Genomic DNA, 22,891 nt, shown 5'->3' with positions numbered 1-22,891 from the left:
ATCCCAGGCTTCAGCCAGAACATTATTTCCCCTCCGCCTTTTGTTGCTGCTCCTAGCAAATTGTAAGCCACGGAGTTAATGGTTTATTAACCAAATCTTTTTTTCTGGTTGTAACCGAAGTGCTGCTGGAAAATGTTGCTGAAGAACTGGACCCTATTCTTGAGCCACTTCTGCTGAAGCAGACCTTCAAGCAGGCCGGCAGCATCTGTATCCGTTTGGGCGATTCCACCATTGAATACGCTCCCGACTTTCGCTTTTATATTACAACCAAGCTGAGAAACCCCCACTACCTCCCGGAAACATCTGTCAAAGTGAGTGGTTTGCACAGGAACATGGAGCTGTTTGCTTTCGCTTTAATAATCAGATTGCTCATATCGTTTGCAATAATAGGATTGCAGTCATACCTCTTGTTACGTTTGCTTCAGCTTGTGCATTTTCAGGTTGCGTCCCGCGGTGACCTGGAAGTACCGGAAAGGGTTACTTCCGGGTTTCACCGCCCGTGCATGCGCAGATGCGCAAAATGATGTCACGTGCATGCGCAGAAGCGGCGAATCATGACCCACGCAGACGCGGGTTGCATTCTGCTCATGTTGCGAACAGGGCTCTGGAACGGATCCTGTTCGCAACCAGAGGTACCACTGTAATCTTTTCCACAATGCTGTCCCTCGCGGTTGCATATGCTAGTATGATCAGCTGCTTTTACCTTTAATTTTTTATAGCATTATTATTATTATTATTCACTTTAGCCCATATATGAAAATAGCACACATCGTCTAATCCAGCCTTTCTCAACCTTGGGTCCCCAGATATTGTTGGCCTACAACTCTCATCATTAATAGTAGGGACACCACCTATAGGGAACCCTGCAGGCCCGAGCACCCACAAAATAATTGTTGTGGGTATTCAGCACCCACACTGCAGGGCCCCCGACGCAACTTCTGCATAACCTGGGCACCCATATCCCGGGGCCCAAGTCAGTGCCCTGATTGCTAGCCACCATGGCCTGTGGTCAAGGATGATGGGAGTTGTAGTTCAAGAACATCTGTGAACTCAAGGTTGTGAGAGGCTGGTCTTAATCCTTGGAGCAAAAATAACAGTGTTGTACTGCTTTCACTCAGTGAAAACTGGCAAATGCTCCCTGTAGAAGGTGTTTCACTGCTTATACACCATATATTTAAAGCACACAATCCTGGAAGAATATTGAGAACTGTAGTTTGCTAAGGGTGGTAATAGTGCTGTGATGGGTGAACTCTGGTTTCTGGGATTATTTTGGTGTGTGTGCTTTAAATGTGATTTAAATTTATGGTGTGCACGCAGCCTACATTTCAGGGGCTTTAGAATAGCATTGACATACGGTTTACCTATGAGCCAGTGTGGTGTAGTGGTTAAGAGCGGTGGACTCATAATCTGGTGAACCGGGTTTGATTCCCTGTTCCTCCACATGCAGCTGCTGGGTGACCTTGGGCTAGTCATACTTCTCTGAAGTCTCTCAGCCTCATTCACCTCACAGAGTGTTTGTTGTGGGGGGGAAGGGAAAAGGAGCAGGATGCGGGTGGCGCTGTGGGATGCGGGTGGCGCTGTGGGTTAAACCACAGAGCCTAGGGCTTGCCGATCAGAAGGTTGGCGGTTCGAATCCCCGCAACGGGGTGAGCTCCTGTTGCTCGGTCCCAGCTCCTGCCAACCTAGCCGTTTGAAAGCATGTCAAAGTGCAAGTAGATAAATAGGTACCGCTCCGGCGGGAAGGTAAACAGCGTTTCCATGCGCTGCTCTGCTTCACCAGAAGCGGCTTAGTCATGCTGGCCACATTACCCAGAAGCTGTACGCCGGCTCCCTCAGCCAATAAAGCGAGATGAGCGCCGCAACCCCAGTCACAACTGGACCTAATGGTCAGGGGTCCCTTTACCTTTACCTTTTACGGTTTACCTAGCCCTGTTTCGATTTGGTTTTTAATTCTTTTTTAAAAAATCGCAGGTAACATTATTAAATTTCATGATAACACCGGAGGGGATGCAAGACCAGCTTCTTGGGATTGTTGTCGCAAGGGAGAGACCTGATCTCGAAGAAGAAAAGCAAGCCCTGATATTGCAAGGAGCTGAAAACAAAAGGTATCAAAATCTTACTAGCTGGAAAGCTTGTTTTAGCAGAAGGGATGAGGGGACAGAAGTGGCTAATGTTGAATATGAAGGCACCGAATCGTGGATGCTCTTAGTTAAAGCTGTTGCCAAAGTTATTTGCAGACTATGGCTTATGCAAAGGATGCTTTCTTGCAGAAAGACTGCAGACACGTGGCCTTTTTTTATGGCTGTGAGATGGGTGTGCCATCACTATCTTGTGATGAAATGGATGCTGCTTAAAAAAATTGTTTTGTTTAGGCAAGTCTACCCAGACATGTAAATTGATTAAAACTTTTTTTTTTGCAGTGTTGATTTTATCTGTTTTTTGATTTATTCTGTCTCCTTGGTTTTTTTAAAAGTCTGTTGATCTTAAGAATATTTTACATTTTATGTAAACTACCTGGTGGGTTTTAACAATCTAATCAATCTAATTATTAAGCTATATATATATATATAGTGTGTGTGTATGTTTAAACCAGTGCTTTTTTCTGGGGGTACACAGGGGTTCACATACCCCTAAACATTTTGTGAATCTTTGTACTTTTGTCCATTTACTGTATTTATTTTTTGTGATTTGAACTATAAAATGGTGATTTTCTTGAGTCAAAATGAGAGTAACCCTAAACATGTGGGTTTTTTTAAAAAAAGCAATGGTTTAAAAATAATAATAATAGACAGACAGACACACACACACACACACACACACACATAGAGAGAGAGAGTTTTGGAAAGTATCCCCATTTTCCTTTGCCTCCCCTCAGAACAAAATAGAGAAAAGGGGATCTATTTATGCCCCCTGGTAAAACTGAGGGGAGGGAACACGATCCCTTTTCCTTTTATTTTTGGGAGAAAATAAGAAAAAATGTTACCTGGAGCAAATGGAATTCTGGTTTGTCTATTGGGACTCTCTTTAGCCTGTTCTTAATACAGTAGTTTTAAATGACAATTTATCTGATGATTTGGGGTGGGAGGGTTGTGGAATTATAGTCCAGAAGACATTCCTCCCGAAATAAGAAAATGCAATCCACTCAGCATCCAAAGCCACTTCTTAAAAATTAATCTCTATAATTAAAGAATAAACCTACGATTAAGTACTTGTCTGCCCCTATCAGCAGACTAACGATGACTCGTGTTAGGCACTTGAAAGTGAATTGGAGGTGCTTTCATATAAAATTTCTTTTTTTTTTTTTGTTGCTTTGTTGCTCTGGCTCCCAAGAGAGATGCCCCCCTCCCACCACAAAGTTTGCACTTCCTCCCAGTGACAGCTAACTTTTAATCCATCTTTCAGTAGTTTTGGGACAAGCTATTTTAGTTGCCTTCCATTCCAAAAAAAAATAAAAAATGATTTAACTGGTTTCATAATGAAATGCAGCTGGCTATAGCAATTTGTGGGCCAAACTAGACATTGGATGGGATTCAGCTAAGTTGTTGCACGTGTAGAATGAGGTCCGCTCATGTAGCAAGACTTGCGTGTCGAGGTCCCCAAGCCACCCCCCAATAACTCACACATCACACATCAATTTTGGTTTGGGTTTTTGGCACGATTTTGGCCACAACTTTATTTAAATACATCCAAGTGAGTGGTTGCTTAGGCATTGGTTCCGACTATCTGTCCTTGCCCAGGGGACAGAACTGGACTTCCGGATTCCAGCGAAAGCCAGTGCGGGAAACAAATTTTGGGGAGAAAATGAGTCTGGGCCTCAGTCCCTCACTTCTCACCCTCAAGCTCCTGGTGGCCCAAGTCCGATGCCAGGGACAAGGACGAAAAGAATGGCAAGCCCCTGGATTCCTTTAACGGAATTCCCTTTCCGCACCACCATTGGAGGGGTAGGCACTTACCCCTCCACCAACCAATTTGAACCAATGCCTAACCGCCAACCTTACAAGTTGTGATGATTTGCTACGCAGTAGGCAAAAACCAAATGGCACCAGCCAATCAGCCAAATGGACAAAATTCCTACCAGGCCCCTGCCCCAACGGCAGACGACCCCATGACAGGCATAGCAAGGTCAAGCGAACAACCCCCCCAATACAGGGAGGGTGGGCGGATGATCCGGTGCAAGCAGCCAAGAGAACGCTCAAAGTTGGACGACCAGTATTTAAAACCTCTGACCCCTCCTTCAAAATTGGGGAGCTAGCGGTACCACAGATCAGGGATGATAGGAAGTGTAGTTCAAAAGCAGCTAGAGACCCAGGTTTGGGAAACATTGTCTTAGACTGAGACAAAAATCATTTGAGATCATTTTAAGTGACTATTGAAAGCTCATTAGAAACCCTCACAATAGAAAAACTCCTCATATATTTTATAAATTTATCCCACTGTGTTTTTTTAATCAATATAGTTACAGTTGCACCTTGGATCCCGAACGCCTTGCGAGTCGAACCTTTTGGCTCCTGAACGCCGCAAACCCGGAAGTGATTGTTCCGGTTTGCGAATGTTCTTTGGAACCCAAAAGTCCAACGGGGCTTCTGCAGCTTCTGATTGGCTGCAGGAGCTTCCTGCAGCCAATCAGAAGCTGTGCTTTGGTTTCCGAACGTTTTGGAAGTCAAATGAACTCCCAGAACGGATTCCGTTCGACTTCCAAGGTACGACTCTATTTGCTTCCGTAATCGCATCTAATCCTTTTTTTTTTTTACTTGCGGACTTGGTCATTTGTTACTTTCGTAACAGAATAATTTGGGATTTTATTCCAGACAGCTGAAAGAAATAGAGGACAAAATTTTAGAAGTTCTTTCATCTTCCGAAGGAAATATTTTAGAGGACGAAACTGCTATCAAGATATTGTCTTCTTCTAAGGCTTTGGCTAATGAAATTTCAGAGAAGCAAGCTATAGCGGAAGAAACCGAAAAGAAGATAGATGCCACTCGAATGGGCTACCGCCCCATTGCAGTTCATTCGTCGATTCTATTTTTTTCAATTGCTGATCTTGCCAATATTGAACCCATGTACCAGTATTCCCTAACCTGGTTCATCAACCTTTTCATCATGTCCATAGATAATTCTGTGAAGTCTGAAATTTTACAAGACAGGTATGTGAAATCCTTGTATGCTTTAATTTTACTTTTCACGTTTATTCAGGCTCTGGCACAACCTTATTACTTATTAGCTGCAGGCAATTAAGTCTTATCTTACCTTGAAAAAAATCAGGATACAATCCAAAATTAAGCATGCCCATTGATTTCAGGGGAATGAAGCATGTAATTAACTTTGCCACTGAAATCAGTGGGATTTAGAAGTTTGTTTATTGCTGTATTGTAGGGGGAAACAGCTGTTGTAGACAAACCTAACATTCATGGGAATTCAAAGGACTGGAGACAAAATATTCAGTGTTTTGAAAGAACTAAGATGCCCCCCCCCTTAAGAACCATGCAAGAACATTACCTGGTACTTCCTAGGTAACAAGTATATGGAAGTGACTGGGAAACTCGTAATCTTTAAAACAGAATAATGGCCCACACAGTTTTCTCCCTTTATTAAATTCAGTATATGGAATAAATGTCAAAGCAGGCCTTAAACAACAAAGCTTGAGAAAACTGGGCAAGACTAGCTTGACTAATTTTGGTACCTTCAGCTAATTTGACATTGCATTTAAGTTGACTTCACGGGAAACTCATTTAAAAAATAATGCGCTGTGCAGATTGAGTTCAGTGTCAGATTTTATGTGATATTCATTTATAGCTTGAGAACAATAAATAATAAAGGAGAGCTTGGAAGTTTCAGTTTGCAGCTTCCCCCACGTTGTGCTTTCTGGGTGCTTTGCTTGTTTTATGCCCTGTTGTTTTGCCAGCCATTTGGAGATCCATCATTTAACATTTTGCTCTGTTGACACTTGAGGCGGGCCAGCTGTGCTGCTGGTGACGGCAGCGAGATAAGGGTGCTGTTGTCATAATTGGGGACACTGCTTGGGTTGTTTTGCAAAGGCACAGAGGGATTTCCAAGGATGCAATAACAGGAGAAGAATGCACACACCTGTCTTCAGATGAAGGTTGCACAACCCTTTTGGCGATGCTCTACATGTCATTTCCAGAATACGAGATAGCATCCTTCTCCTGCTCATTGCAGTAAATACCGTATTTTTCGCTCTATAGGATGCACCAGACCATAGGAGGGGGAGAACAGGAAAAAAAAATTCTCCCCCTCTCTGCTCAGCGCCCCTTCAGCGAAGCGGCAGAAGAAATGGAGCCCCTTCCATTTCTCCTCCCGCTTCGCTGAAGGGGTGCTGCGCAGAGAGGGAAAACTGTGCAGTGCCTCACCAGCGAAGCGAAGCCTGGAGAGCAAGAGGGATTGGTGTGCACCTACCCTTCTCACTCTCCAGGCTTCAGGCGGCTATCCGCAAGCCTTCGGAGCGCAGCGGGAACTCCTGCTGCGCTCCGAAGGCTTGCGGATAGCTGCCTGAAGCCCCCGGAGCGCAGCGGGAGTTCCTGCTGCGCTCTGGGGGCTTCAGGCGGCTTCAGCGAAAGCAAACGCGAAGCCTCCGGAGCACGGGGGGAACTCTCCCACTGCGCTTCGGAGGCTTCACGTTGCTATTGCTGAAGCCAAGGAGCCTGCATTCGCTCCATAAGACGCACACACATTTCCCATGAATTTTTGAAGGGGAAAAAGTGCATCTTATAGAGTGAAAAATACAGTACCCATCTATGGAGGTAGGGGCGAAGGAAGGGTGGAGGTGGTGGGGGTGGACAGCCCGGGGTGTCTTCACGGGGGGGGGGTGACATTTGGCGCACCGCCTGCCTGCCTGCGACTCCGAAGCCTACCCCGAGCTGTTGGCGGAAGGGGGGAGCTGTGCCGGTTTGCCAGCAGCATTCCCCCCTTCCCCCTTTGGTCAGCTTGGGGGAGGCTTGGGAGTTGTGGGTAGGCGGCGCGCCAAATGTCCGCCATTGGCAGCTCGCTCTGCCCCTGTGGGCGGCTCACTCCGCCCCTGGCTGCAGGGCGCACATGCCACTCTGTGTGCCTGGGAAGGCACCCTCTGTGCCCCACACCCCTCAGGAGCACGCCCGCCCTGGGCAGCGTGGGCATATGCTCCACTGCTGTATGGAGAGAGAAGGAGATGGGGGTGGAGACATATGCCTTGGGGTAATTTTGTCCCTAGTCAACTGAAGTGGGCAGCTAGGTGGGTTCAGGCAAGAATATAGGATTGACCCTTGTTTTTCAAGGTGTGCCATAACACACTCCTTCTGCCTTTGCCCCTTCTGATGGCCATGTCTTAGGTCGGCTACTGATTCCCTCAGGATGTGGTGGACTCTCCTTCCTTGGAGGTTTTTAAGCAGAGGTTAGATGGCCATCTGACACGGGTGGCGCTGTGGGTTAAACCACAGAGCCTAGGACTTGCTGATCAGAAGGTCGGTGGTTCGAATCCCCGCAACGGGGTGAGCTCCCGTTGCTCGGTCCCTGCTCCTGCCCACCTAGCAGTTTGAAAGCACATCAAAGTGCAAGTAGATAAAGAGGTACCGCTCCAGCGGGAAGGTAAACAGCGTTTCCGTGCGCTGCTCTGGTTCGCCAGAAGCGGCTTAGTCATGCTGGCCACATTACCCAGAAGCTGTACGCCGGCTCTCTCGGCCAATAAAGCGAGATGAGCGCCGCAACCCCAGAGTCGGCCACGACTGGACCTAATGGTCAGGGGTCCCTTTACCTTTACCTAGATGGCCATTTGTCATAGATGCTTTAGTTGAGATTCCTGCGTTGCAGGGGGCTGGGCTGGAGGACTCTCAAAGTCCCTTCTAACTCTACCATTCTGCGAATAGCTCAAAGATCGAGTTTCGGTTCCAGAATCCTCCTTTGATGCCCTCTCTGGGTTACAGTCCTCACCTTAAGTCTTCCTGAACCTTCAGACAAGGACATGATTACACTAGCTGACTATGCTCACTCTGCCTCCACATACCAATCATTCAGGGGTTATTTGTGAAATGTCTTACATAAAGAAAGCTCTGTGGCTCTTAGCAATATAACGCAAGCAGTGGATCTCACAGGAGCAAGAATTTGCTGGGTGTGTGCAGCCCTATGCAGGCTGGATAGAGGTTAAAAAGAGAGGAAGCTTATAGTTGTGAAGTAGGGAAAATGGGATGTGATACAAAAGGGCATGCATGTGACCTTCTGATGTGTAAAGAATACAGCTTTTACTATGCTGCATTTCATTGTGTGTCAGCAAGAGGCCCAAACGCTGCTTGTATTTCACGGCTAGTGCACTCCGCGAAGCCTTTGCAAATGGCTGGCGTGTTTTTGTGTTTTGCGTTAGTCAGGAGGCGAGGCTAAAACAGGCTGCCTACAAAATCCACCAGCAGCACATCCGTAACTGAAATTTAAGTGGTTTGTAATTGAGTTTATTCAGTGGCTGGTTGTAAAGTGAGATTGTAAAGTGGCTGGTTGTAAAGTGAGACCCTATCTGCCTGCGGACTACCTCGCCAGAGTAGTGCATGCTCTGGTTATCTCCCGCTTGGACTACTGCAATGCGCTCTACGTGGGGCTACCTTTGAAGGTGACCCGGAAACTACAACTAATCCAGAATGTGGCAGCTAGACTGGTGACTGGGAGACCATATAACACCGGTCTTGAAAGACCTACACTGGCTCCCAGTACGTTTCCGAGCACAATTCAAAGTGTTGGTGCTGACCTTTAAAGCCCTAAACTGCCTCGGTCCAGTATATCTGAAGGAGCATCTCCACCTCCATCGTTCTGCCCAGACACTGAGGTCCAGCTCCAAGGGCCTTCTGGCGGTTCCCTCACTGCGAGAAGCCAAGTTACAGGGAACCAGGCAGAGGGCCTTCTCGGTAGTGGCACTCACCCTGTGGAACGCCCTCCCACCAGATATCAAAGAGAACAACAACTACCAGACTTTTAGAAGACATCTGAAGGCAGCCCTGTTTAGGGAAGCTTTTAGTGTTTGATGTATTGCAGTATTTTAATATTTTTTTGGAAGCCGCCCAGAGTGGCTGGGGAAGCCCAGCCAGATGGGCAGGGTATAAATAATAAATTATTATTATTATTTCCCCAACCTTCTCTTTTCTCTCTTACAGGCTGAGGATCCTCAAAGACCATTTCACTTACTCCCTCTATGTCAACATCTGCCGTTCTCTCTTTGAAAAGGACAAACTGCTCTTCTCCTTCTGCCTAAACGTGAACCTCTTGAAGCATGATAAATTGGTTAGTGCCTCTAGGCAAATGACTCTGTATGGTGCCCCAAATATAAATCTGCTAATCTGTTGGCAGGTCCACAAATGCCTCTCCCATTCTGTTCCATCTCCTCTCCTTTGTGGGAACATCCTAGCAACATTACCATGCGGTCAGATCTGGCGGCCTGGCAGCAAGTGGGCCACCAAGCAGACAACTGAGATTGGGCAGCTCAATGCAGTTGTTCAGACCAGGGCCAGGCCCCATGTTTGAGGGGCATGGCCTGTCCTGAAGCTGGTGGGATTGGGATCAGCTTGTCCTCTGGACAACAGGAAGTGGACAGGGACTCCTGGGGTGTAATCCTTCTACCTTTATACCTGTTAAAATTGTTCTTTGGCTGTGATATGGTACATAGCCCTGTTGTCATCTACTTGTTGGTTCCTGGTATAGCATCCATTTTTCCTGCTGTTTACATGTATACGGTTTGGCAGCTTTTCCCAGTTGGCTCTGGGACAGCTGGAGGAAGAGCCAAGCAGTAACCTAGTAGCTTACACCAGGGGAGGCCTTACGGTATAGTGACTGCCATCCTGCCATTGCAGGTTGAAATATACTCAGAGTCGAGAGTGGATGTCATGCTCTTTATTCAGCTCATAGTGGTGAGGAGGAATGGAAGTTCCCCCAGAATGTCTGCTTTATATACATTATTTACACAATGGGCCCCACGTGATTGGCTAATTCCGGGATTCACCTGTAGGCCAACCGGGTTGCAGATTCACTTCCACCTGGAGCTGGATTGGGTGGCTCCTGTGGACCAATCAGACTGCTGCATTCTGAATCCTATTGTTCTAGGGCCAATCAGACTGCTGCATTCTGAATCCTATTGTTCTAGGACCAATCAGACTTCTGCATTTTGGATCCTATTCAACTCAGTACATAACACAGGTTTTCAAGCCATTGCAGAGCTGATCCACAAAGTTAGCATGGCAGAGATATTCATGTGTGGGAGGAGGGTTTTTTAGCAGGAACTTGGGGGAACTGAGTTCCTTTATTTAAAAAAAATTGTGTTTTTGTCTGATGGGGCTGGAATGGATATACACCCCCAATGCCTGAGCCAAAAATCCACCTATATCTGCAATCAATAAAGTTGTGGCCGTTTCTAATCCAGATCATTTGCTTGAGTTTATTAATCACATCTTACCTTTAGCCACTGCCTGGGGTGGGGGCACTGCGACTGGGCCCACAACAAACAAACAAACGAACTTTATGATGTGTTCCCCCACCCCAGAAAAACAGCACTGGGTGACTTGGTAAATGTCAGCTCCAAACTTTGCGTGGTCTGTAGGCAACAGGCATTTCATTGCCGCCATCCCCATTGTCTGTTCCCTTGCTCTCCTGTCTCTCCTTCTGAAACCCAGTTGGCTACATTGCCCAGAAGGAAGTCAAGGAGTAAAGGCTGCTACGCCGCTGTGGCGATCACACAGGGTCCCCGGACGTTTGACGGTCTATTGATCCCTGTGCCACCACTATGATCGCTTCCTCGCTGCCACCAACCCGTTTCTCTCGGGTACACACTGAGTCCAGACAGTTGTTAACATTCAAACAAATAATCGAGTTTATTTTATAAGCATGAACAAGGTTATGGTTTCAGATCATTTTTCTTGACAGTTTCTTAATCTTAGTTTATTTACCGGCCTATACCTTCCTAATTGGACACAGGTGGCGCTGTGGGTTAAACCACAGAGCCTAGGACTTGCCAATCAGAAGGTCAGCAGTTCGAATCCCTGTGACGGGGTGAGCTCCTGTTGCTCGGTCCCTGCTCCTGCCAACCTAGCAGTTTGAAAGCACGTCAAAGTGCAAGTAGATAAATAGGTACCGCTGTGGTGGGAAGGTAAACGGTGTTTCAGTGCGCTGCTCTGGTTCGCCAGAAGTGGCCTAGTCATGCTGGCCACATGACCCGGAAGCTGTACGGCGGCTCCCTCGGCCAATAAAGCAAGATGAGCGCCGCAACCCCAGAGTCGGTCATGACTGGACCTAATGGTCAGGGGTCCCTTTACCCTTTACCTTTTACCTTCCTAATAACTTCTAACTGATTATCCCAACTGTCTATCTGACTCCTCCTAACAGTTTCACTCACTCTCACACATCAAAACTAGACCAACCCGCAGACTTATCCTCCCTCTTCCTTCTCCAACTCCCAACTCTCAACTCTAACTCTAACTCCTCCTCTTGGGTTCCCACTGGCCAATCATTTCACACTCATTTAACCCTTTCCTTATGACCCACCTAGGAGGGCAAATGCCACAGCCGCCTCATTGCTTCCAGGTTTGCAGAGGGCAAGAGTACAGGCAGCAATCCAAACAGGAAAGTGAAGGTTCAGGCGGCTCTGAGGGTCAACAGCGGCCCCTTACTGGTGATGTGGCTCTCATGGCATGGGTGTCCCTAATGCCAATCTGTTTGCTCAAGTTCCCAAGTCCTTACACTGCGTGTTCATTTTGTCGTAATTCACTGCAGATTGATGAGTCGGAGTGGAAGTTTTTGCTCACGGGAGGCATCGGCCTGGACAATCCCTACTCCAACCCTTGCCCTTGGCTCCCCACGAAATCGTGGGATGAAGTCTGCCGCCTTGACGACTTGCCAGCCTTCAGAAGCATTCGGAAGGAATTCATGCGCTTGAAGGACGGGTGGAAAAACGTCTATGACAGTTTGGTTTGTTTCCCCCCTTCACTCATCCCTTCTTGCTAGCTGCTCAGAACAAATACCGTATTTTTCGCTCCATAAGGTGCACTTTTCCCCTCCTAAAAAGTAAGGGGAAATGTGTGTGCATCTTATGGAGTGAATGCAGGGGGGAGGCAGGCAGGAAAAGCCCCCAAGAGCCGCACACAAGCTCCATGCGACTCTTGCGGGCTTTTTCCCAGGAGGGAGAAGGGACTGACTCTTCAGTCAGTCCCTTCTCCCTCCTCATAGAAAAGCCCGCAGGAGCCGCACGCTCCTTAAAGGGTGCGCGGCTCCTGTGGGCTTTTGCAGGAGGTGGGGGTATTGCCATAGCCGCACGCAGCCTCTCCTGGCTGGAGAGGTTGCGCGCGGCTAAAGAGGAAGCCAAGACAGCAAGCGGGATGGATCCCGCTCGCTGTCTTGGCTTCTTTGCTCTTTGGGGCTGGGGGGGTATTTTTTTCCCTTGATTTCCCTCTCTAAAAACTAGGTGCACCTTATGGTCCGGTGCGCCTTATGGAACGAAAAATACGGTATTCACTGCGGCCTCAGTGGTGGTGGTGTTGTTGTCTATTCTGTCAAAGAAAGATGTTATCTTCTGAGATAACCGGGAATGCGGGGATGAGCAGTTTGCAAGTTTCATAAGCAGATGGGTTTAGATGATACACCTTGGAGGGAAGCGAACATTACTACAAGTAATATTGTTTCCTTTTAAAAAAGCATTCCTTCAGAAATGTACATTCCAGTAAATTTTTATTTCTATTTTTCTGCATTCAATTGTATTGGTATGAATCTGGGGGGGGGGGGGGGCAGGGGGCAGGTTCTCCTAAAAATATTGAGTACCAGATTCTCCACTACCCCCTAATTCCTATAATTAGAATGTAGGAGATTACTAAATGCTTGAAGTCTTCACCCAGGTACACGGGAGCGTAACTATGTAAAAAAGTAGGGTGAATTGGTTTCTTGGCCAAGAATTGCCTGGGGTGAAGAGTTGAATCTGGCCTTCATCAAAATGTACATACCACTCGATGGCGTGCAGTTTACAGAAAGAATAAAACGTTGAAATTCCCTATACAGTGGTATCTCGGGTTACATATGCTTCAGGTTACCTATGCTTCAGGTTACAGACTCCGCTAACCTTGAAATATTACCTCGGGTTAAGAACTTTGCTTCAGGATGAGAACAGAAATTGTGCTCCGGCGGCGCGGCAGCAGCAGGAGGCCCCATTAGCTAAAGTGGTGCTTCAGGTTAAGAACAGTTTCAGGTTGAGAACGGACCTCCGGAATGAATTAAGTACTTAACCCGAGGTACCACTGTATTAGACAGTTGAAAAACATTCAGAAGTTAATTAAGGCCAACAGTGATGATTGCAACGTGAAGTTTCTACATCTGCTGGGCCAACTTGCCTCTGCAAAAATGCTTCCAGCAGTGCGGTAGGGTTTTTTGCCTGGTGTGTGGGTGCTACAGTGCTAAAAGAATGGTTTCTTACAAGTGCAGAACAAGGATTACGGGGCACCGGAAACAGTCCCAGTTCTGCAGATGGAAGTGGTTGAAGGGGGCATGCTTGGAGTAAGGCAGTAAACTGGACACAAGCTGTTACACCTTCAGCTTGGTCAGGTAGCAAATCGTCAGCCAGTGCAGATCTGTGGGAAGAGGTGCCATATGCTATCAGGATCTCTCTCCTTTCAGCAGCCGGGCTGCAGCTGTCAGGGACCGTGCTGAGGAGGGCTGCACTGAGGAAGAATGGGGGGCACCCCCTCCTCCTGATTTGGATCCTCAATCTTCCCAGGAGCTGGAGGACAGTATAGATTTGGAACAATGGTTTGCAGATGGACATAGTTCAGAAGGTAGAAGCTGGGAAATACCGGATGGGGAACAGCTTGGAGAAGAAGCACTGGGAGAGAGAGGGTTAGCAGATTCCCTGTCTTTGGACAGCATTCCTCCTCTCAGCCCAAGGTCAAGAAGAGCTGAGAAAGTGGCAGAACAGAAAGCACAGAGGGTACAAGCTCAGATTACAATATATAGGAAGTGTTGTGGATTAATAGGGACGGAAGGGGGTGTAAGCCTTAATTGGGAGCACCGCCATTTCTAGGAGATGGGTTCTTTGTTCTCTCGCTGTGATTATTAAAGTTTCTAACTGGTAAGAAGACTCCTTTTCCTTATCTACTGCCACGGGGGGAGGAAGCCTGACAGCAGAATTCTGCACTAACTGGAGCTTTCAAGGACAGGGAAAGCCAATCATAGTGTTTTTGTTTCGCTTGCAGGAACCCCATCACGAGGCATTTCCTGAGGAGTGGCAAGACAAAATGGGGGAGTTTCAAAGGATGCTCATCATTCGCTGCTTAAGACCTGACAAAGTAAGTGCCGTCAACTCATGCACCAGGACACTGGCGCGGGCAGAGTTTCGAAGGTCCTGTTGCATGTATGACACAATCGTGTTAGTTTAATCTTCCTTCAGATAGGGTTTCCATATTTCAAGAAGTAAAAATTCTGACACAAAAGTTGGGGGCAAAATGTGGACATTTTGCCGATTTCCCGAAATTCTCCCCCGGACGCTAATTCCGTCATTAGAATCCCAGGAAGATCCAGATGCATGACAACCCCACCTTAAGACATGGGTTGCGATATTGTCATGCAGTACCCCATGTGCACACACATGCACACAATTGTCTGGTTGCTTCCTCTATTGTAGCATGCGCTAAAATGTGGTCCACTATAGTGAGTCCTGCCATAGTTTTTAGACAAAAGGCGTGGGGGGCAGGGGGAATGAACACTAAGTTTGCCAGGTTCCTTTTGCTTTAAAAGTACCAAACTGGCAGGGTTAATTCCATCCCCTTTTCAATCTTTTGTCTGTTTGGCTGGCACCTCCATTATAAACTTTTATGTGCCAGGCAAAAATGTTCCTCTTTAACCAGGCCTTTAGCTGATTGACATCCAATGCCCTCTTAAAATGTGTTGGTGATAAAGGGGTTATTGGGCTGTTCTTGTTCTTGTTTTTATTATGTGATTTTATATTGTGAACCACACTGAGACCTGTGGGTATAGGGCGGTATGCAAAATTAATTAATAATAATACCTTCCAGAGGTCCATTACAATGGTACCTCAGGTTAAGTACTTAATTCGTTCCGGAGGTCCGTTCTTAACCTGAAACTGTTCTTAACCTGGAGCACCACTTTAGCTAATGGGGCCTCCTGCTGTCTCTGCGCCTCAGGAGCACGATATCTGTTCTTATCCTGAAGCAAAGTTCTTAACCTGAAGCACTATTTTTGGGTTAGTGGAGTCTGTAACCTGAAGCCTATGTAACCTGAAGCGTATGTAACCCGAGGTACCACTGTATTCCCTTGCCCACCTCATTTCAAAATTACGGAAGCTGACTTTAGTGTGCAGTGTTGTCTGAAATGTCTTATTCTGAGATACTGCTGCCTCACCCTTACAGATCAGTGTGCAGCAAATGGTCTTCTGATTTATTTTTCTGTTTCGTACAACTTGAAGGTTAGTCTTGCAATACACTAAAAATAGAAACTACATAACATGATTACGGCAGTGAAAGTGTGCAGCCTGCCAGCTGCGCTTAAGTAAGGCCTCAGGTATGTAGGAGCGCCGGAATTCATATGCTGCCTTTGATCTGCAGGAGCAAAGTTAGCAAAGCTTTGGACCGCTGGCAGTGAGAGATGACCCGGTGAAATTAACAGGCAAAACTAACTTAGGTCCATTAATTTCAGTGGGTCTGCTCTGAGTAGGACACAGCTGGATGCCACACTTTATTGCCCTCCACTCTGAAGGGATATCTGCTGCACTGTAAGGATGGGAAAAAAAAGTGACGCAAGGTTCGTTAGTTTGCTTTGCATTGCCTTATCCCCCAATACAGCATGTTCACCGATGGTATAAAAGGCAAAGGGACCCCTGATCATTAGGTCCAGTCTTGGCCGACTCTGGGGTTGCAGCGCTCATCTTGCTTTACTGGCCAAGGGAGCTGGTGTACAGCTTCCGGGTCATGTGGCCAGCATGACTAAGCCGCTTCTGGTGAACCAGAGCAGCGCATGGAAACACCGTTTACTTTCCCACCAGAGCGGTACCTATTTATCTACTTGCACTGGTGTGCTTTCGAACTGCTAGGTTGGCAGGAGCAAGGACCGAGCAACGGGAGCTCACCCCGTAGCGGGGATTTGAACCGCCGACCTTCTGATCGGCAAGTCCTAGGCTCTGTGGTTTAACCCACAGTGCCACCCACATCCCACACAGATGGTATACGAGCTCACAAATGACAGGAATAGCACAGCCATGCCGGATGAAGATGGGCTTGCATATTGCGGTATTAGCACTGCAACTGGGGCAGTGTGTCTGTGTGCAGAAGTGGTCAATTTAGGTGTCATCGTGAAAAATGGAAAGACCCATAGTTCTATGCAAAAGTATTTAACAATTCCCTCCTTATGCCTTCCATAAGTAAAAAAAAAAATGCTGTTTGCCTCAGCCTTAAGAAGCGGCGTTTTCTCCTACAATACCTAATAAAAAGACTTAAGGCTTTTTAAACAAAGGTTGCTCTAAACATTTTTTTCATTTCATTATAAATCATTTCCCAAATTTTTAACCCCCTTACATTTCCACCACTTTTGATTGAACGTACCCTCTGTTTCTTTACATTTCCAACACTTATTAGATCTTGTTCTATATATTTTTGTTAATTTAACCAGGGTTAGATACCACCAGTACATCATTTCCATATCATTCTCTTTCAGTGGAGTACATGCAGTAAATTTCATATCTGACTTCCAAAGCCTTTCCCAATCTGTCATTGATATATATTACCTCCCACATCTTTTGCCCATTTTTATCATAACACATTTGACCTGTTCCTCTTTGATGTCCCACTCCAAGAGCAGATTTTAGGTTTTTGACAGTAACCCGCTTAGCATTTCAAATAGTTTTCACCTTGGGCAATTTCTAGACCAGAGAACCCCTTTGGGTCTTTCTTACCAGGGATCATGATCTGGCTCCCAACCCTCCAACACTATTAAGCAGAAGAAACACTTTGCCAGGTCAGGTTCATTTACCGTATTTTTCACTCCATAGGGCGCACCAGACCATAGGGCACACCTAGTTTTTAGAGGGGGAAATCAAGAAAAAAAATCTTATTTTTCTCTCTCCCTGCCGGAGGGGCTGCGGCGGCTATCCCTGAAGCCTTCCGAGTGCAGTGCAAGTTCCCGCTGCGCTCCTCAGGCTTCGGGTTCCTTTTGCTGAAGCCGGGAGAGCAAGACTATCCTGGCTTCAGCGAAAGGAACCTGAAGCCTCCAGAACGCAGAGGGAACTCGCGCTGCGCTCCGAAGGCTTCAGGCAGCTATCCCTGATGCCTGGAGAGCGAGAGGGGTAGGTGTGCACCGACGCCTCTCGCTCTCCAGGCTTCAGCGAAAGCAACACGAAGCCTTTGGAGCACGGAGGGAGCGCTCCCTCTGCGCTTCGGAGGCTTCGCGTTGCTATCACTGAAGCCAAGGAGCCTGCATTCGCTCCATAGGACGCACACATATTTCCCCCTCAATTTTTGGAGGGGGGGGGAGTGCGTCCTATAGAGCGAAAAATACGGTACTCCTGGACAATGGAGCAAGCCAGCCCTGGCCATCTGAATGAGGAGAGCAGAACAGCATGTTGAAGACATTGGCAGGGAAGCCAAGCGCAAGTCCTTTCCATAAAAACCCCCTCTTTGTCTCTTCTCTATACCCCTCCCCACCTCCTGGGATCCCGTTTTTAGGGAAAGAGGGAACCTTTTTCAGTCTTTATGGTTCGACATCCAGGAGGCAAATACCTTGCCAATCTACTTCAAGTCACCCAGAGATCCAGCTGCAGATCCCCATTTATCTTCTGCCCACTCCTGACCTATAGGGTTCGTAGTAGCTAGAAAATAAAACCTCTAGGATTTGTAACAGCTATAAGATAAAACCACATTATGATGCAGGATTTGGGGCAGACGGGCGAGCAACAGAGCGTAGCTTAAATCTTCTTCATCCTTAATCTGCAAGGATCCTGTCAAAAGAGACAAGCAAAAATGCTATTGAGATGAGAAGAGAATTTTCTCTTTGGGGATTTAAGTACTTTTGCTCACTTAAAAAAGAAGAAGCTTAAAACATTATTTAGGTTATAGTTTTATGTATACTTATGTGGAGTAAGTTCTACTAAACTCAGTAGCACTTACTGTGAATATGCATATTTGACCTACAAGATGGTTTTCTTATTTGTTAATTCAGTAGATTTACATTTTCAGGAGTACGCTTGCAGTTCTCTTTAAAAGGCCAGGAGCGTGCAAAGGTTCTCAAGCGATTCTCATACTCGTGCATCTCTCTAAATTCAAGCAGGCACTTGGAGTTTGAGTTCATCTCGCTCAGTACAGCCTCCATTTCAGAAACCAATTCTGTGACTTTTAGCAGCGTTCCTCTGGCATGACTTACCTCTTTATATATAAGGTTCGACATTAAGCTGCATTAAGCTGACTTGGTTGGTCTCACCTGTGAACATCAGCATAAATGAGAGAGGGAGAATTGCACCCAAAGCAAAATGCAGGCGTCAAAAGAGGAAAACTGTGGTCAAAAATTAAGAAAGATAGCCCAGTAGCCAAGCCCTGTTTGGTTTGTTCTGTTCTTTTATTTTAAATATTTCCGCTCTGCTTTTCAGCCCAAAGAAAAGGCTCTTAGAGTGACTTAGCATGATAAATAATAGGTAAAAAAGGTAAAGGTAAAGGACCCCTGGACGGTTAAGTCCAGTCAGAGGCGACTGTGGGGTTGCGGCGCTCCTCGCTTTACAGGCCGAGGGAGCCAGTGTTTGTCCACAGACAGCTTTCCGGGTCATATGGCCAGCATGACTAAACCACTACTGGCGCATGGAGGACCATGACGAGTGCCAGAGTGCATGGAAATGTCGTTTACCTTCCTGCCGCAGCGGTACCTATTTATCTACTTGCACTGGTGTGCTTTAGAACCTCTCAGTTGGCAGGAGCTGGGACAGAGCAATGGGAGCTCACCCCATCGTGGAAATTCAAATCGCTGACCTTTGGATTGGCAAGCCCAAGAGGCTCGGTGGTTTAGACCACAGTGCCACAATAAAACACACACACACACACACACACCACACAAAAGGAAAATGGCTTGCTGGGAGAAGGGGGGAAACCCCTCAGGCACTAGTTTTCAGTTACAAGGTTTTCATAAGTGGGAAGGCGGAAAGCAAGCTCACTACAACTGTTCTTTCTTTGGCTGATTATTTTTATATTGTGAAATAATTCATGGTCCTGAAGGCATCACTGTTTAGAGAAGTTTTTAATGTTTGATGGGCAGGGTATAAATCATAAATCATCATCATCACACTATATTCATAGTGCCACTACTGTGTTGCTTTATAGTGGGTTTTGTTTTAAAAGACCCTTGAGTTTTGGGTGGCCATCCAGCTGTCCAGTTGACCTCAGTGTGAGTCCACTTAGCAAAATCCCTATATAAGTGGTCTATAGGGTGTAGCTCAAATTAAATCCTACTCTGTTCAGTGAGGCTTACTGTTAAAGCGTTGGTGAGAAGGACTGTAAACAGTTTACCTGGAATCAAGTCTCATTGACTTTCAGCAGGGCCCACTTTCTGATAAGCAGGCTTGATACTGCACACACACACACACACACACACACACACACACACACACCCTTTCGGTTAACAGGGCATGCAGATATCTTCTAAACTGGGGAGTAATTTAGTCTGCAACCCTCAACCCATTTGCCTGGGAAATCAGCGCAACTTACTTCTGAGTCGGCACGTATAGGATTGTGCTGTTCATCACCTTTATTGGCTACCGTCCTAGCACCATTTAATGACAAAATATTACATGCGAATTCAGTTCTGTGACTTTAACGGTCTCTTTGCACCCCAACGTTATGCACTTTGTAAATCAGAAGTAAGTTCTGCTGACTCTTGAACTCACTGGCACTTATTCTCAGCCCGGGAATGTTGTATAGCAGAGTTTCCTAAACTTGGGTCTCCACCGGTTTTTGGACTACAATTACCATCATCCCTGACCGCTGGTGCTGCTAGCTAGGGATGATGGGAGTTGTAGTCCAAAAACAGCTGGAGACCTAAGTTTGGGAAGCCCTGGTGCATGGCATTCAAACCTTAGCATTCAACCGGCACATGTCTACTCAGAGGTAAACCCCAGTGAGTTCAATGGGACTTACTTTCCGGATAAATGTGTGTAGGATTACAGCTTCATTGTGTTTTTATAAGGGTTATGCTAGTCTATCTATTCTGGTACATTCAGTGCTGGATTTACATATAAGCTAAACAAGCTGTAGCTTGCCCCCCCCCCCAAATATTTAAAGGGGGGGAACCTGGATGTACATTTCCAGAATATAAGATAAAAAACAAATAAAATAAAACCTACTTACAGCAACAGTGTTTTGTGTTGATTAGGCTCTTATGATGTAAGTAATGGGCCCCGCCTGCTAGCCTGCTCCCTAAAATATCACTGGTTTGCTCATTTCTATATATAGGGTGTCTACATTCTGCATGCGCAAATGGCTTTAGATACCTATTAGGTCCACAAATTACCATATAGCATATATTCAACACAAAAAACAGGGCAATTTGTTGTTGACAAAGGACAGCTGGACATATGAAAGGCCACATTACCTTCAGTAGCTTAGGGCCTCATCAAACCTAAATCCGGCCCTGGGTACATTGTGCAGGTGTGTGTGTGTATGTGTGTGTGTGCTGCACCTGAGATCAGATGCAAAGGAGACTCCTTTACCTTTAAGACTTATATACCAGAGGGATTCAGCGGGTATACTTCCTGTATACCTGAAGGAGCGTCTCCACCCCCATCGTTCAGCCCGGACACTGAGATCCAGCGCCGAGGGCCTTCTGGCAGTTCCCTCATTGCGAGAAGTGAGGTTACAGGGAACCAGACAGAGGGCCTTCTCGGTAGTGGCGCCCTCCCTGTGGAACACCCTCCCTTCAGATGTGAAGGAAATAAGCAGTTATCCTATCTTTAAAAGACATCTGAAGGCAGCTCTGTTTAGGGAAGTTTATAATATTTAATGCTGTACTGTTTTTAACGTTTGATTGGGAGCCGCCCAGAGTGGCTGGGGAGACTCAGCCAGATGGATGGGGTATAAATTATTATTATTATTATTATTATTATTATTATTATTATTATTATTATTATTTATTATTATTCTCTCATTCCTTCATGACAAGCGGCAATTGCATAAGCATCTTTCCTCAGACACAGGTCTGGGAATTGGGTTCAGCACATCCATGCTAGAGTGACAAGCTTTTTCCTGATTTGGTGTTTCAAAGGTGTGTTGTAGAGAGTTCTGAGGGAACTTATGTGAAGCTCTTTGAACACATGCTGTATAAATGCTAGGCACTGATATATTTTTATTTCTTTATGGGACACAGTATCTGGCATCTTGAATAGCTGCCTCACAGAAATCAAGAAGCCAAACTGAGCAGGATTTAACCCCCACCTATCAGTTGACAAGTAGGTGTTAAATCCTACTCAAAAGCAGTTTCCTGGGGATACTAGGCCTGCACACAGCTTTTGCAGGATTGATGAATCATGGTTTCAGAGATGGCCTTGTGGATGAACTTGGACTGGAGGTTCCCCCACCCTGTGCTAGAATGACAAAGTGCTTTAATCCACTTTAACTGAGGAAACTTAATTTGCAGCGTGTGCTTGAATACCTCCTGCAAAATACTGACAGTCTAGAAGCCTCCTTGGAAGTTTACAGAATGGTGCATCTCTTTCTTCCGCCTTGCTATTTTATTCCTTTTCCAATGTGCAACATCAACTTCTTTTCTTTATTTTTAACATTCATAAAAGGGTGAAAAGAGAAAAGGTACCCTTTTCGGTATCTCATCATTTCTACACATGACCGATGTATGTTTGTATTAAATGGCTGGCTGTGAATGATCATCGCTGGAGAGTTCATTACGAATGCATGGGCTTATTTTGCCTCTCATCTTAAAACGTATTGTTGCTTAAAACCGTATCTTTGAATTTAAAGGTGACCTCGTTTCCTTTCCCTCTTACTTGATTTTTTTCAGATTATTCCAATGGTGCAGGAGTTTATCACTGGCAACCTGGGGCGTATGTTTATTGAACCACCTCCTTTCGACTTGTCCAAGGCATTTGGTGACAGTCATTGCTGTGCTCCGCTGATTTTTGTGTTGTCTCCTGGTGCAGACCCCATGGCCGCTCTTCTCAAGTTTGCAGATGATCAGGTGCGTTGAGGACCATTACAACGGCACTCTTTGTAGGTGCAAGGTTTTAAAGCGGGGTCTACTCTTTCTCTTCTTCTTTTTTTAAAAAAAATATTTATTTATTTTTATCAATAGACATTTACAGTCAAAAAAGTTGTATGGTCATTTTGTGAGATTCTCTGAATCTCGTGACTCCCCCCATCCCCTACATGGGTCCTTATTACAATAATTAAAACTACATAACTACATATCAATACGTTCTCCACTATTTTCATTTTTCCAGGTTGTCCATAACCTTCGTTACTTTACAAGTGCTTCTTATAGTCCAGCTAAAGTTTTGATGTAAATTATAAATCCCCCCCATTCCTTTTTAAAGTCCTTGTCTTCTTGGTTCCTGAGTCTCCCGGTTAGTTTTGCCATTTCGGCATAGTCCAGCAGTTTGGATAGCCATTCTTCCCCCTGTGTTATTGCTTCTTTCCATTTTGGGGCTAGTAGCATCTGTGCAGCTGCTGTTGTGTACATGAAAAGTATTTTCTGATCTTTTGGAATCTCGGTACCTGTACAGTCATACCTTGGGTTGAATGTGCTTCGGGATGAGCGCGTTCGAGTTGCGCTCCATGGCAACCCGGAAATAACAGAGCGTGTTACTTCCGAGTTTCGCCGCTTGCGCATGCGCAGACGCTCAAAATGACATCACGCGCATGCGCAGAAGCGGCGAAAAGCGACGCGCACGTGTGCA

General features: G+C 46.1%; 2 protein-coding genes across 2 annotated transcripts in view; one reads left to right on the top strand and one right to left on the bottom strand.

Annotated features, from left to right (window-relative positions):
• The window catches only part of DNAH7 (dynein axonemal heavy chain 7), a 149,559-nt gene that overhangs the window by 108,577 nt on the left and 18,091 nt on the right, over nt 1-22,891 (top strand). Inside the window, exons 48-54 of the mRNA XM_083625443.1 lie at nt 121-311; nt 1,972-2,105; nt 4,809-5,144; nt 9,126-9,252; nt 11,731-11,925; nt 14,193-14,285; nt 21,997-22,173. Of these exons, the coding sequence (XP_083481569.1) occupies nt 121-311; nt 1,972-2,105; nt 4,809-5,144; nt 9,126-9,252; nt 11,731-11,925; nt 14,193-14,285; nt 21,997-22,173 (1,253 nt within the window). The remainder of the gene's footprint in view (nt 1-120; nt 312-1,971; nt 2,106-4,808; nt 5,145-9,125; nt 9,253-11,730; nt 11,926-14,192; nt 14,286-21,996; nt 22,174-22,891) is intronic.
• On the bottom strand, nt 16,900-18,294 carry LOC310744600 (baculoviral IAP repeat-containing protein 5.1-like; the record flags this gene model as incomplete). The annotated part of the gene is made up of 3 exons (XM_083576186.1): nt 16,900-16,991; nt 17,891-17,969; nt 18,175-18,294. The coding sequence occupies 3 exons, from the start codon at nt 18,292-18,294 to the stop codon at nt 16,900-16,902; spliced, it is 291 nt and encodes a 96-aa protein (XP_083432312.1).

This window comes from Podarcis filfolensis (assembly GCF_964270895.1).
Source record: "Podarcis filfolensis genome assembly, chromosome: 1".
NCBI classification, from domain to species: domain Eukaryota; kingdom Metazoa; phylum Chordata; class Lepidosauria; order Squamata; family Lacertidae; genus Podarcis; species Podarcis filfolensis.
This window is presented reverse-complemented; position numbering and strand designations above follow the sequence as displayed.